Source organism: Salvelinus sp. IW2-2015, unplaced genomic scaffold (assembly GCF_002910315.2).
Source record: "Salvelinus sp. IW2-2015 unplaced genomic scaffold, ASM291031v2 Un_scaffold3013, whole genome shotgun sequence".
Lineage (NCBI taxonomy): Eukaryota > Metazoa > Chordata > Actinopteri > Salmoniformes > Salmonidae > Salvelinus > Salvelinus sp. IW2-2015.
In genome coordinates this window covers 23,121-38,192 of record NW_019944305.1, presented here as the reverse complement: position 1 = coordinate 38,192, position 15,072 = coordinate 23,121, and the positions used below count along the sequence as shown (strand labels likewise).

The 15,072-nt window shown below is 42.3% G+C and overlaps 2 protein-coding genes across 2 annotated transcripts; both read right to left on the bottom strand.

Moving 5' to 3' along the window:
* Positions 1-590: 590 nt before the first annotated feature.
* On the bottom strand, positions 591-3,644 carry LOC112075169 (probable histone deacetylase 1-B). The gene is made up of 5 exons (XM_024142199.2): positions 3,480-3,644; positions 2,442-2,554; positions 1,661-1,778; positions 1,123-1,197; positions 591-607 (listed from the first exon to the last, which is right to left on the bottom strand). The coding sequence occupies exons 1-5, from the start codon at positions 3,532-3,534 to the stop codon at positions 591-593; spliced, it is 378 nt and encodes a 125-aa protein (XP_023997967.2). The 5' UTR covers positions 3,535-3,644.
* A 4,991-nt stretch (positions 3,645-8,635) lies between these two features.
* LOC112075166 (MARCKS-related protein 1-B) lies at positions 8,636-11,016 on the bottom strand. Its single transcript, XM_024142196.2, has 2 exons — positions 10,699-11,016; positions 8,636-9,615 (listed from the first exon to the last, which is right to left on the bottom strand). The coding sequence occupies exons 1-2, from the start codon at positions 10,801-10,803 to the stop codon at positions 9,061-9,063; spliced, it is 660 nt and encodes a 219-aa protein (XP_023997964.1). The 5' UTR covers positions 10,804-11,016; the 3' UTR covers positions 8,636-9,060.
* Between the last annotated feature and the right edge of the window lie 4,056 nt (positions 11,017-15,072).

Genomic DNA, 15,072 nt, shown 5'->3' with positions numbered 1-15,072 from the left:
ACGTACGCACACACACACGGCATTATACCTAACGGTACGTACGCACACACACACAGGCATTATACCTAACGGTACGTACGCACAACACACACGGCATTATACCTAACGGTACGTACGCACACACACACGGCATTATACCTAACGGTACGTACGCACACACACACGGCATTACCTAACGTACGTACCACACACACACGCATTATACCTAACGGTACGTCCACACACGGCACGTACACACACACACGGCATTATACCTAACGGTACGTACACACACACGGCACGTACACACACACACGGCATTATACCTAACGGTACGTACGCACACACACACGGCATTATACCTAACGGTACGTACGCACACACACGGCATTTACCTAACGGTACGTACACACACCACACGGCATTATACCTAACGGTACGTACGCACACACACACGGCATTATACCTAACGGTACGTACGCACACACACACGGCATTATACCCGACGGTACGCGCGCGCATCTCGTTCTACCATTAAGCAACAGAGTAAGATCTCACTCTCTGCTTCACAATGTCTCTCTCGTCCTATCAGAGCTGCCTTACAACGATTATCAGCAAGATTTGTGACCTGTTGCCACAAGAAAAGGGCAACCAGTGAAGAACAAACACCACTGTAAATACAACCCATATTTATGTTTATTTATTTTAACTTGTGTGCTTTAACCATTTGTACATTGTTACAACACTGCATATATATAATATGACATTTGTAATGTCTTTATTGTTTTGAAACTTCTGTATGTGTAATGTTTACTGTTCATTTTTATTGTTTATTTGACTTTTGTATATTACCTACCTCACTTGCTTTGGCAATGTTAACACATGTTTCCCATGCCAATAAAGCCCCTTGAATTGAATTGAATTGAATTGAGAGAGAGAGGACAGAGACAGAGACAGTCAATAAGGAGAGAGAGAGAGAGGACAGAGACAGTCAATAAGGAGCGAGAGAGAGGACAGTCAATAAGGAGCGAGAGGACAGTCAATAAGGAGAGAGAGAGAGGACAGAGACAGTCAATAAGGAGAGAGAGAGGACAGAGACAGTCAATAAGGAGCGAGACAAACGAGAGAGGAGATGAGACTTACCGACAGAGCCTCCCGTTGAGAGCTGACAGAACTCAAACAGGCCGTCAAACACTGGGCAATCCTCTCCTACATTAACTGTTAGAGAACAGCAAGGACAGAAGACATTCATTTGAGATGTGTGATTGAATCCTGCACATTTGTTCCAATGCATTAAAGCACTATCTAAACAGATGTGAGTGTGGAGTAATCTAAAGTCAGCTCAACATTAGCCCGTATGAAAACATATGGCAAACAAGTTATTAAAACATATGGCAATCAAGTTATTAAAACGTATGGCAATCAAGTTATTAAAACGTATGGCAAACAAGTTATTAAAACGTATGGCAAACAAGTTATTAAAACGTATGGCAAACAAGTTATTAAAACGTATGGCAAACAAGTTATTAAAAACGTATGGCAAACAAGTTATTAAAAACGTATGGCAAACAAGTTATTAAAACGTATGGCAAACTTTGGTTTTGGGGTGAACTATCCCTTTACAATACACATAGGGCGCCCCACCTAAACAATGCTAGGGGAAACACTGTCTGCTACTCACATCTCTGCATCTGCTTGCTGTGTTCTGACATGTTGTCTGGCCGGATGGAACGCAGGAACTTGATGTAGTCGTCACTGTGGTACTTGGTCATCTCCTCTCCATTGGCCTTGTGAGGTCTCTGGAGGACAGAGGAAAATCATAAGGTCTGAAAAAGTCTGTTTAAAAGTAGAAACCACCACCATTACMTGGGTTGCTAAAAAATGGTCACCTAATTTCAGCTTATATTTTCAATACCCCAAAATATATGGAAGGTCAGAAAACGTATCGTCCACAACTATCCATCTAGATCTTTATAAGTCTGTAGGACTTTGGAACAGCTCAACTACACAGAAAGTTTCTTTGGACCTGTAGTGTAGAAGTGTGTTGAAGAATTAGGAGTCCACTCGTATCAGCTCCAGTCATATACAATATATTTATATCATGTTTTTATTTAACTAGGCAAGTCAGTTATGAACAAAATTCTTATTTACAATAACTGCCTAACCTGGCCAAACCCTAACGACACTGGGCCAATTGTGCGCCGCCCTATGGGACTCCCAATCACGACCAGTTATGATACAGCCTGGAATCGAACCAGGGTCTGTAGTGACACCTCTAGCACTGAGATGCAGTGCCTTAGACCGCTGCGCCATCCTCTATAGACCCATCTCTTGGCCACGTTCTGAAAAGTAACGCTTTGGCTTATTTGATGCTTGGGATTACTTTTAATGTGTGCATCACTAACAGGACGTTTGTAAAAATTAAACAAGTGTATAAACCCCCCTGTAGCTGTTGTACTTACATATATCTCCATCTTCCTGTACAGTCCATAGTTGAGCAGGAGGTTGTGGGTCATACGGATCCTGTGGGGTTTCATGGGATGACCCTGSCCATAGTAATAATTACCTACGTCGCCTGGGGAGAGGAAATATGAGGTTTAGAAAAACTACTGAGACAATAAACCACATTTCTTTCCCCTAGCCCCAGAGATAGGGTATGTAAACTCTGTTCTTAACATTTGTAATTTAGCTGTATCCGCTTATCCAGCGCGACTTACAGAAACAATAAGGGTACCGACTGACTTTTCACCTGGTCGGCTCTGGGATTCGAACGAGCAACCTTTCAATTACTGGCTCTTAGCCCAGCGGTTACCTGTCGCTTTAAGTGCCGGTTTATGCTCCAGGCTAGCACTATCACGCCTGAATCAYACATGCAGCCTGGTAGCTACACAGCACGAAACACAAATTATAATAGTAATCAAATGGCCAGCCTCTGAAAAGTGATCTGAATCTACAGGCTCAACCCCCCCTCCTCCTCCCCACAGTTGACTATACAACACCGCTAGCTACATGATAACCTCACTTTACTAAACAAATGGTGTAGCTAAATATGAAGAGGCAGTTTGTGATTCAAAGACACTCATTCCTAACCATCTCGAGTTATCTTTTTGCAAACTAGAYAGCTGGTTATACGCCTACTAGCTAGCTTGCGAGCTAAAGACCTTAGCTAGCTAGCCTAGTTGCCGCAAATTAAAAGCATCAACTTGCTAGATGTCGGCAATTCAGCTAATTGAAAAATGATAAAAACGACCACGTCAAGTTGCTTTGGCTAGCTAACCAAAACCGTATTCCTAACCAGGTAACGTTCGCTAGCTAGCAACTAACTTAGCTAGCCAGCTAACCACTCGGCAGCTACAGTTACGTTAGCTCACTAGCAGCTAACTCGCCTACGGCACTTCTTTCAAGGCGGAAAAAAAATGCCTTTTATCGAGCACAAAATCTTCGCCGATACAATAAATAATATTGCAGACAACACTAAGCTACATAACATTAAATCTTACCATCATAATAATAGCACACTTTCTTCTTTGTTCCTCCTGCAGACGACAGCGCCATTTTACTCCAATTAGCACTGCACAGTTCTTTGTGCCCACACTGGATAATTTGCACTATCGTCTCGTCCAATCACCGAAACCTGCTCGGCTCGAAGGCGTTGTTGCGAAGGATGTACTTTTKTCTGTCTGCGCTGTTCACTGGTCTGTGATGCCAGTTATCTGCTTCTAACAAGCCTACAAGAATATGTTGAATAAATAAATCCACATATAAATTCCTCATATTGCTGTATGATGAACGCCAATTTTTCCACCTACACTGCAAGACTAACGATCTTGCGCATAATCGACACATTCTTGTACAATGATCTTGCACAAAATATTGTTTCTCTCACATTGAAGCTGTATATTGAAGTACATAGGCAAAAGGATGATGGTGATGATAGTCAACTACAGTAACCTTTATACCTCATTTTCAATAGTTCAACTTTTAGCCACCAGATGGTTCCATTGTACTAAAATAAGCTAGTCTGCTCAGCTTTGCATGTGTTGTGTTGCTTATAAAAAGCTTCCCACAGAGTTTCAAACTATAGTCCTACCATCTCTGGCACTATACCTGTCTGAACAACAGCATCTGAACAAAAGTTCACTATCTATGCTGAAATCATCCTGGCATAAGTGACATAAATGGTCTGCTTTATTTTTTGGGAACTCAGTCTGGGTCTCAAAATGTGTTTCTATTGTTATGTCAGTCACTGACAGTCACTCTGCTGTAAAATTGCACCGTTTATGTCTCTGCCCCCATGTCAAAATCAAAACAAATCCAATTATATTCGGCACATGGGCCGAATACAACAGGTGTAGGTAGACCTTACCATGAAACGCTTACTTACAAGCMCTCAACCAAMAATGCAGATTTTTTAAAGTMAATTTTAAGTACAAATTAAAGATAAATAAAGAATAAACGAAAGCACCCCCCACCAGGTGTCTCCTATTTACCCCATTACCCCCTGTGTATTTATACCTGCATTTTCTGTCTGTCTGTTGCCAGTTTGTCTTGTTTTGTCAGGTCTTACCAGYGTGTTTCCCCTATTCGTCTGTGYTCAAGTTTTTGTTTTCTAGTCTYCCGGTTCTGACCTTCCTATCTGTCCTGARMCTGCCTGCCGTTCTGTCCCTGATTGACTMTGCCTTKGATTACGAACCTCCGTCTGCCCTCGACCTGCCCTCGACCTGCCCCTTTAATATAATAATTATTCTGAGAATAGAACTATCCACCTCCTGTGTCTGCATCTGGGTCATATCCTGAGTCGTGATATGTTTAAATGTGCATCTGATATGATTGATAAAATCTTCTTACAATTTTTACAAATATACCGTTTTAATTAATTAGATAATGATACGGTTCTGTATGAAAACTCTCTTCCCCGATAGTCCAAGTAAACTAGTACCTAATGACCTCATTCCACAGTAGTAGGCTAGTACCTAACGACCTCATCCACATAGTAAGGATAGTTACCTAACGACCTCATCCACAGTAGTAGGCTAGTACCTAACAACCTCATCCACAGTAGTAAGATAGTACCTAACGACCTCATCCACAGTAGTAAGATAGTACCTAACGACCTCATCCACAGTAGTAGGCTAGTACCTAACGACCTCATCCACAGGAGTAAGCTCCTAACAACCTCATCCACAGTAGTAAGCTACCTAACGACCTCATCCACAGTAGTAGGCTAGTACCTAACGACCTCACCCACAGTAGTAAGCTACCTAATGACCTCATCCACAGTAGTAAGCTACCTAACGACCTCATCCACAGGAGTAAGCTACCTAACAACCTCATCCACAGTAGTAAGCTACCTAACGACCTCATCCACAGTAGTAAGCTACCTAACGACCTCATCCACAGTAGTAAGCTACCTAACAACCTAATTCACAGTAGTAAGCTACCTAACAACCTCATCCACAGTAGTAAGCTACCTAACGACCTCATTCACAGTAGTAAGCTACCTAACAACCTCATCCACAGTAGTAAGCTAACCTAACGACCTCATCCACAGTAGTAAGCTACCTAACGACCTCATCCACAGTAGTAAGCTACCTAAAGACCTCATCCACAGTAGTAAGCTTCCTGAAGACCTCATCCACAGTAGCTACCTAACGACCCCATTCACGTATTCACAAATTGTCAGTTCAGTGATTAGAGTAATAGACTTTGTGAGTTCGACAAATGCCTCTGCAATCTGTGCAAAATGGCTGAAGCAACACAAACGTGGAGCTACATCTGTGTGTGAATAATTCATCATTGTTTGAAGGCTGGGATGACTAGAAATAACTCTGATCTCAACTCATCATATCACCATGTGAACTAGGTCAGTGSGCGTATCCCCAATGGCACCCTATTCCCCATTGGACTCTGGTCCAAATTAGTGCACTACATACAGTATAGTGAATAGGATGTCATTTAGGATGCAGACCCCTACAACCAACCCTGATCAGGATCAACGATTTACAGTTCAACAAATTCAATTGAATTAACTTTATTGAGGAAGAATACACGAGAAGTTATTTCTTATATGATTTTTAAAAGTTTTTAGATTTGAGGAGGTATATAAGTCCTAAGCAATGACGTCTTGAGAGATGCTGTCACTACAGGGGTCAGAGGTCACAGGGATAATGTGGGTGTATGCAAAGGATCATTGGCTGCTTTCCAATTCTCTACCATTTTCCAGAAGTGTGCACTTGTTCTGTTCACTACTTATTACAAATCTAAAAGCATTGGATTGGTGGAGGCATGGGCTAGTGGGAGTTTTCCACTCTGCTTCTTAGGCCAGTCATTTCCTTTCAACACAGTGAAGGGGAGTGCACAAGTGCACACTTTGGGAAGAAGGAGAGACAATAAGGTACATAGGGAGAATCTCARTTGMRTTTCCTTGACTCCTCACATCCTCTGTCCTCACATCCTCTCTCCTCACATCCTCTCTCCTCACGTCCTCTCTCCTCACATCCTCTCTCCTCACATCCTTCTCCAAACACATTGGAGAAGGTCAGAGGGAAGTCCCTCTAACTATCTTATCCAATATGTTTTTGAAAAGGAGGTGAGGAGAGAGGACGTGAGGAGTCAAGAAAAATATATTGAGATTGTGCCATAGCCCGAGAATGTAGCATCATGGGGTGGATCTCAACACTCTGCAGTAGTCTCTCCTCTCCATCAGCACTTTTCCATCAAAACTTCTTCTCTGTGCGAACTAATAGCCTAATAGCCTAATGATGAAAAATGAGGTATTGTCCACTCTTGTTTTCAGTTGTAGGTGGTTTACTACTATGTGTGATTGGTTGATTACATATTTAATTGGTCAGGCTTGTTAAGAATGTCAGGCTTTCTCTTAGCTGGACATTAATCTTGGGATTGTGGACTATGAGAAGTCTAAAACACATCAATGTGCTCTTACAAGAATCACATTCCTATCGGAAAATATAATGTAACTCATTGATTCTTAGAATTTGGAAAGCACATTGTACACTGAACAAAAATATAAACAGAACATGTGAAGTGTTGGTCCCATGTTTGATGAGCTGAAATAAAAGAAGTGTTCCAGATGCCCAAGAAGCGTATTTCTCTCAAGTTTTCTGCACAATTTTGTTTACATCCCTGTTAGTGAGCATTTCTCCTTTGCCAAGATAATCGATCCATCTGACAGATGTGGCATATCAATAAACTGATTAAACAGCATGATTATTACACAGGTACACCTTGTGCTGGGGACAATAAAAGGCCTCTCTAAAATGTGTTGTGTTTTTCACACAACACAATGCTACAGATGTCTCAAGTTTTGAGGGAGTGTGCAATTGGCATGTTGACTTTAGTCCACCAGAGCTCTTGCCAGATAATGTAATGTTCCTTTCTCTACCATAAGCCGCCTCCAATGTCGTTTTAGAGAATTTGGCAGTACGTTCAACTGGCCTSTCACAACCGCAGTGTATGGYGTYRTGTGGGCGAGCGCTTTGCTGATGTCAACGTTGTGAACAGAGTGCCCCATGGTGGCGGAGGGTTATGATATGGGCAGGCATAAGCTATGGACAAYGAACACAATTGCATTTTATCGATGGCAATTTGAATACAGCGATACCGTGACGATATCCTGAGGCCCATTGTCGTGCCATTCATCCGCCGCCATCACCTCATATTTCAGCATGATAATGCACAGYCCCATGTCTCAAGGATCTGGACACAATTCCTAGAAGCTGAACATGTCCCAGTTCTTCCATGGCCTGCATACTCACCAGACATGTCAGCCATTGAGCATGTTTGGGATGCTCTGGATCGACGTGTACGACACCSTATTCCAGTTCCCGCCAATATCCAGCAACTTCGTCACAGCCATTGAAGAGGAGTGGGACAACGTTCCACAGGCCACAATCAACAGCATGATCCCCTCTAGTCCAAGGAGATGTGTCGCATTACATGTGATTCTGACTGGTTTTCTGATCCACACCCCTACCTTTTTCTGTGACCAACAGATGCATATCTGTATTCCCAGTCATGTGAAAATCCATAGATTAGGGCCTAATGAATGTATTTCAATGGACWGATTTCCTKATATGAACTGAAAAGGCTTTGAAATTGTTGCATGCTGTGTTTATAGTTTTTGTTCCGGTAAAGAGGAATGTTTATGACCACAATAAACAGTTAATACGGATGTTGTTTGTGGTCAGAAGACCACATTGTGGTCACCCCACCTAAAAATAACAATATCCATACAACAATGGGCAGGTATTGGTAACCAACATTTATTTACCATTTTCAACTTTACAATAAAACCATAAACATCTGTCAACATTAGCAAAATAAAGAACAAAATCAGTCCAATGTATTTACAGAGACCATCAAGCAAGAGTCAGGCTTACACACACACCAGACAGATCAACAACTCTGCTTTGTTTTAAAACTGCAACAGTGAACATCGCAAGCGTAATTGTTCTTTTTTTTAATTATTTTTTAAAAATCTAAACTTATTGATTTCTTCTTCTTTAAACAAACAAGACATAGCTTCTCTGAATCTTTAAAATGGTTCTCTATTGTACACCACAAAATACTTCAAATTTTGGGTTAAAATATAGGAATGTATAAAGTTGGCAAGTCTCTTTTGTTTATTTCTTGTTTATTTTTCTATTTGATGTGGTGGTTGGTTGGTGTCCTATCCTATCTAGTTCGTTGGCSTTGATGCWTCTTTTTGAGCTGGGTGTTTTGAGAAAGACACGTCAACTCAACTCCCATCCAGAACTGTGTCTTCCACTCTCCCCGTCGTCCCACAGATATCAGCACATAATACTAACGGGTTCAGATGTCTCGCTGTAACCAGGGGTCGTAACCAGGGAAGTGAACTAGTGAATCTAGTCTGTCATCTTGTTACCATGACAAAAGTGGCACGAAGGAGTCTCTCACATAAATGTGTATATATTTACATATACATATATCTATACATATGTATACATATACACATATATAAATATATATATATATATAACTCAATTTTTTCTCTCTCTCTTGAAAAACAGTTCACAGTCCTTGTTGTGGGTAAAGATACAATCACTCCGCTTTCTGTTGGGAGGGAGCTACTGTTGCCGCGGGGGTCGAGCTGGTCTCCTCTGTTGGTTTGGTGAGCTCTGTGGCAGGAGCAGCGGCAGCCGCCTCCTTCACCTCCACCTCCTCCTTAGGAGCCTCCTTCACCTCCTCAGCTTTAGCCTGCACCTCCTCTGCCTTAGGGGCTTCTGTAGCGGGAGCAGCAGCCTCCTCCTTTACCACCTCCTCTTTCTTCTCCTCCGAAGCCACGGCGGCTCCGTTCTCAGCTGGTTTCTCCTCAACGGGAGCGGCCGCCTCCTCCTCCACCACCTCACCTTTCTTGGTCTTCTTCAGTTTCAGGCCCTTGAAGTTGAATGATTTCTTCAGGGAGAACTTCTTCTTTTTCTTGGGGGTATCCTTGACGGCGGCCTCACCWTCCGGTTTGGCGGCCTCCTTGTCGGCGGCTGGCGCTGGCTCGATGGCGTCCCCTCCTGCGCCCGCCTCGGCGGCGTCAGTGGAACCGTTGGTGGCGGCCGTCTCTGTGGCAGAGACGTCACCGTTGGACTTGACATGGCCATTCTCCTAGGAGGAAAGGAGGGGAAAATGAAGGAACTAAATTAGAGGATGGTTCTAATAAAAAAAATACATTTCAATGAATAAAGAAAATASTATTTACATTAGATTTTTACACTGTGACTCAAACACAACCATCAACACATTTATCTATATGATTCGTCGTGCTCATCAATTARCCACCGTGTCGCTCAAAAGCCGACGCCTTGTAGAACCACCAGAAAACAACAGGCGGCGACGGTGTCACATCACACACAGGGGGGGTATCTTTTCAATAAAGACCTGGACYAGTCGATGAAAAGAACTATAAATTATATTTAAACAAAATGTCAATGAAACCGATGATGCATTGACAAAAATGTACATTAATTTCACAAGGTGAAGATGTGATTTATGTCGATTTTGCATTTGTCTATAAAATAACGTTTACAGTCACTGATCGAGACATGTCTAGACTCGCCGGTTCTGAGGGGCTGCAACTTCATCCATCATGGATGGGCTGCATAAATTCGGTGTGATTAGATTGATATCCACTGTTAAAGCGCTGCTTTTGAATCCATAATTCACAAATTGGCTCTGATATTTTATGCATGAGGGGTAGCTTGCCTACGTGCGCCCTCGCCTTTCCAACCCCCCTCATGGCACTTGTWTCAAATACACGGGTTTGGAACTGGAACTGAAACGAGCTAGTGAGGCTAGCTAGAACCTCGGTTAGTTAACGGTGGCATATGCTCCCGGTCCAAACCCTGATTAACTACGTTATTTTAGATATTATATGKATATATTTCGATTTTTGTTTCTCAAACAGCAGATCACGGCTTTAGCAGCCAGCACGTTGGCAGTGTCATCCTCCCGCGTCTCAATCTAGTGTTCSTAACTACGCTAGCCGTCACTGGTGACCATGCTAGCCAGAAACCTTTAACTAAACCAAGATGCACATTTATCCTCGAAAAATATAACCGAAACAGACCAACCTCGTTTTTAAATTAAATAGCAACATTATACCACAGAAAATATTTGCTAAGCTACTTTTAGTTAGTTGAGTAAAAGGTGTGTCGTCTGGTGGCCCAGGGATGAGAGAGCGTTTCATACCTGTCCGTTAGTTTTGACGGCAGCCGTATTCGCGACGGCARCCGCGTCCGCGGCAGCAGCTTTCGCCTCCACGACTACCCCTCCTTTGGACGCTTGGGAACCCATCGTTGTTCGGGTGTTTTTAAAGAAAATTTTAAAGGAAAAACACAAAAAAGTCGTCTCAATTTAATCCAGCCCCGCGCAGTGTTATGGATCCAATGGCAACAAAAAAAAAGCGATCGTGTAATTTGGGGGGGGTCCTTTGAAGAAAAAATAGCTGGTTTCTTTGACTTTTTTCCGCACTTCAACCTGTCGCTCCCGTAGAAAGATACCCACTAGTTTCAACAGTGGTTGAACGCAGCGCTTGAATAAAGACCAAGATACCACCAACGGGCGTGGTCACACGAGTCTATCCAATCATGAGCACCTTTATGAGTTCTCTCCGCCCTCTTCAAAAGACGCTAAAACATTTTCTCTCCAACATCATATTCCAATGGTTTCTCTCTCTCCAACACCATATTCAATGGTCTCTCTCTCTCCAACACCATATTCAATGGTCTCTCTCTCTCCAACATCATATTCAATGGTCTCTCTCTCTCCAACATCATATTCCAATGGTCTCTCTCTCTCCAACATCATATTCCAATGGTCTCTCTCTCTCCAACATCATATTCAATGGTCTCTCTCTCTCTCCAACATCATAGCGAGAGTCGTTATGAGTGAGTGGAGTGTAGAATACCGGCAAAATGATATCGCGCTCATTTCTTCTTTTTTTTAATAGTCGTGCAATGATGTGCGCATCTACCAGGTCGAATACAGATTGAACAACATAACATTTGCCTGGAAACCCAATGTTTAATTGCATTGAATGATATGTCTGGCAGAAATGCGTGTTTGAATCAGGAACGTTTAATTTTATTCAACGTTCTGGGCTTGTAGAGGTCGTGAAAGGAAACGTTCCTGGTGCAAACGTTGATTTCTGCCGCCACATAGGATTCAATGCAACTCGAAGTCGTGTTGCCAGGCAACCTTGACGTGTTCAAAGGTTTGTTTGTTCCCCCTCCGCTTGTCAACAACATCAACATCCCAACAACATGTGACGTGGCCATCACGCACATTCCAACCGTTTGCACACACAAACATAAGCAACCCTCTACAGCTGTTTATAAATTCTAGCTAGATGTTTACTTTAGACAGCCACACATTCATGCTTGCTCCAGATTTCAACAACACCAATATAGCTCGGAATGTATTTGACTAATTTAATGGGGAAACCAAGGCAAGCACAGTCATATCAATATCTTTTACCAGAAGGAGAGGAACATTTACCTGTTGAATCCATCACACATCACACACTGTCTGCCATGGTTTGTAAACGTAAACCCTGGCCTGATCCTGGTTGGCTGGCACATTATGACACAATGTACCATCCATAGCAAGAAAGAGAGAATGGCCGTATATATCTAAACATCATATCCCGTTTACAATAACCCGAAAAGGATTGAGTGCTATGCTGATTTTAGGCGGGATGCTATGCCATGTTAAAACATCTTACCGTATTTTAGGCTTACAGTTGTTTTTCACGGTCTGCGCAGACTCAGTTTCGCATATCATGGATGTTGGGGTGGTWATGTTTTGATCCGATTGTGAAASAAATCACTTCAAAAAGAAGGATACCTACACAGTTCAACATAATCATTCATTTAGCTGATAGTCTCCCCTGGCCCACACAGCCTACTGGCTACTTTCACACCTAATTTACACACATTTCTGCTTATCATTTCCAACATTTGGTAGGCCATTTGTTTGTCATCTAGTTAGATACATGCAGCTTCTCTTCTGTCATACCTTGTTGCYCTATGAGACTAAATAAAGTAGTGCTCACCAGAATAATGTCTKACATTGATAGAATGAATAGTAATCTAGTTAACACTGGTAAAGTTGTCTATTTCGTTTAGGGACCATGGAGAAAAGACAATAACTAAACAAATCATTGGATTGGTCCTGTGCAAAATGTCCAAATGTCATCAGAAAATTAAAAAAACGGAGAAAATGATGAAAGACTTCAGTTGATCTTGGGTGCATCATTTATTCAGTTTGAAATACTGTGTCAACGATTACACCTTACAGACTCATTCAGATTTTCTCACGAGATGCTGAAATAAATAAATAACATTTACAAAATTAACATTTGTTCATACATTTTATGGAAGAAATGCATTATTCGTCAGGAGTTAATATTACGTTACACGTGAGAGGTTATAGACCTACAGCCAGTGTCCAGATTTCAGTTACTGTTCCATTTTAACCCATATGAACTTAAAATAGGAATATTCAGTTTATTCATGAAAACAGGGATACTCGTGAGGGGGATACCAAAGGTCCATGTAAACAGCTTATCCTGAATAGTGTGTGCATGTAAACGTGGTCAATGAAAGAAAGAGAGACCGAGAGAGAGAGAGAGAGAGACGGTTAAGTGAGCGAGAGAGAGAGAGAGAGAGAGAGAGAGAGAGAGAGAGAGAGAGACGGTTAAGTGAGCGAGAGAGAGAGCGAGAAAGAGAGAGCGAGAGCGAGAGAGGGAGAGTGCCAACCATGGAGCCACACTGACAACCTTTCTCACATCCCTCCTCTCCCTTCCTCCATCTCTCTCGCCCTCTCCTCCCTTTCATTTATCTCCCTCACCTCCCTCTCCCTCACTCCCCTCTCCCTCACTCCCCTCTCCCTCTCATTTCTCACCATGACAAATAGTCTCCACTGTCTGGCTGTAGAGTGCGTGGCATGCCTTACGGCAAATTTGACATTTCTCACTTTTTCTGAGAATGGACTGGGCCAGGCAGAAACACTCTTAAGGGTTAAAGACCCAAATGCAGCCATTTTTTGTCATTCCACCTTAAAAAGCACAAGAAAGAGGACTTAACCACCCACCATCTCTGTTTTGGTCTGAAGTTGTTTCTGTAGTTAGAAACAGGAAAGATAAGCATCCCTGCAACATTATTTTGATGAAAGATAAATTGAACTCTGAGAAATTAACTAATTGATTGCACCCAAATTGGCTATTTCAATTGGTTGGATTTGTGTAATATTCTATAAATATAGCCCCCAACATTCAATTTGGACCAAACCTCTTATTAACAATGGTTAAGATATGAGGATTCCCCCCCCAAAATGTCAAAAGCTTGGTGTGGGGTTTGGGGGGGGGGGGTCTGTCGGTGAGATTTGACCATTTATTTTGATCCGTCAAGTTTTATTCATTGAGGTTTGGTACAAATTGGATGTTGGATACTATATTTTTTGAATACTATACGAATCCTATCAATTGAAATGGCCAATTTGCATTCACTCATTTAGCTTTCTGAGAGTTAAAATTGTCTTTCAACAAAACAATGTGTCAGGAATGCTTATCTAATCTGTTTTTAACGACATAAACCATTTCAGAACCATCTGAGATGGTGGCTTAATGAAATGAAATGGAACGACCCTGTAATACATTTTCATTATTTTTCTAGGACTGTCTGGGAGTGGTCTGAGTGGGGAGGGGAAAACTGAAAACTAGCTGTTATTGGCAGAGAGCTTTGGAACTCTCTTTGTTATTGGTCATTTCACTAATTTAGCTCGTGGTGATGTCACCATGGAAAGCTGAAACTCCTGACCATTCAAACCTGCTGATTAGGAAGTTCAAATCAAACTTTATTAGTCACATGCGCCGAATACAACAGCTGTAGACCTTACAGTTAAATGCCGAATACAACAGCTGTAGACCTTACAGTGAAATGCTTACTTACGAGCCCCTAACCAACAATGCAGTTTCAAAAAATACAGAAAAGAATAAGAGATAAAAGTAACAAGTCATTAAAGAGCAGCAGTGAAATAACAACAGCAAGACTATATACAGGGGGGGTACCGATACAGAGTCAATATGCAGGGGCACCAGTTATTTGATTTGAGATAGTATGTACATGTAGGTAGAGTTATTAAAGTGACTATGCATAGAAGACTACAGAGAGTAGCAGTGGCGTAAAGAGGGGGAGAGGGGGGGGGCAATGCAAATAGTCTGGGTAGCTTTTGACTAGATGTTCAGGAGTCTTATGGCTTGGGGGGGTAGAAGCTGTTGAGAAGCTTCTTGTCCTAAACTTGGTGCTCCGGTACCGCTTGCCGTACGGTAGAGAACAGTCTGTGATTTGGGTGGCTGGAGTCTTTGGCAATTTTTAGGGCCTTCCTCTGACACCGCCTGGTATAGAGGTCCTGGATGGCAGGAAGCTTGGCTCCGGTGATGTACTGGGCCATATGCACTACCCTCTGTAGTGCCTTGCGGTCGGAGACCGAGCAGTTGCCGTACCAGGCAGTGATGCAACCAGTTCCTGTTTCAGATTGTATTTTCAACAATCAACTAACCAT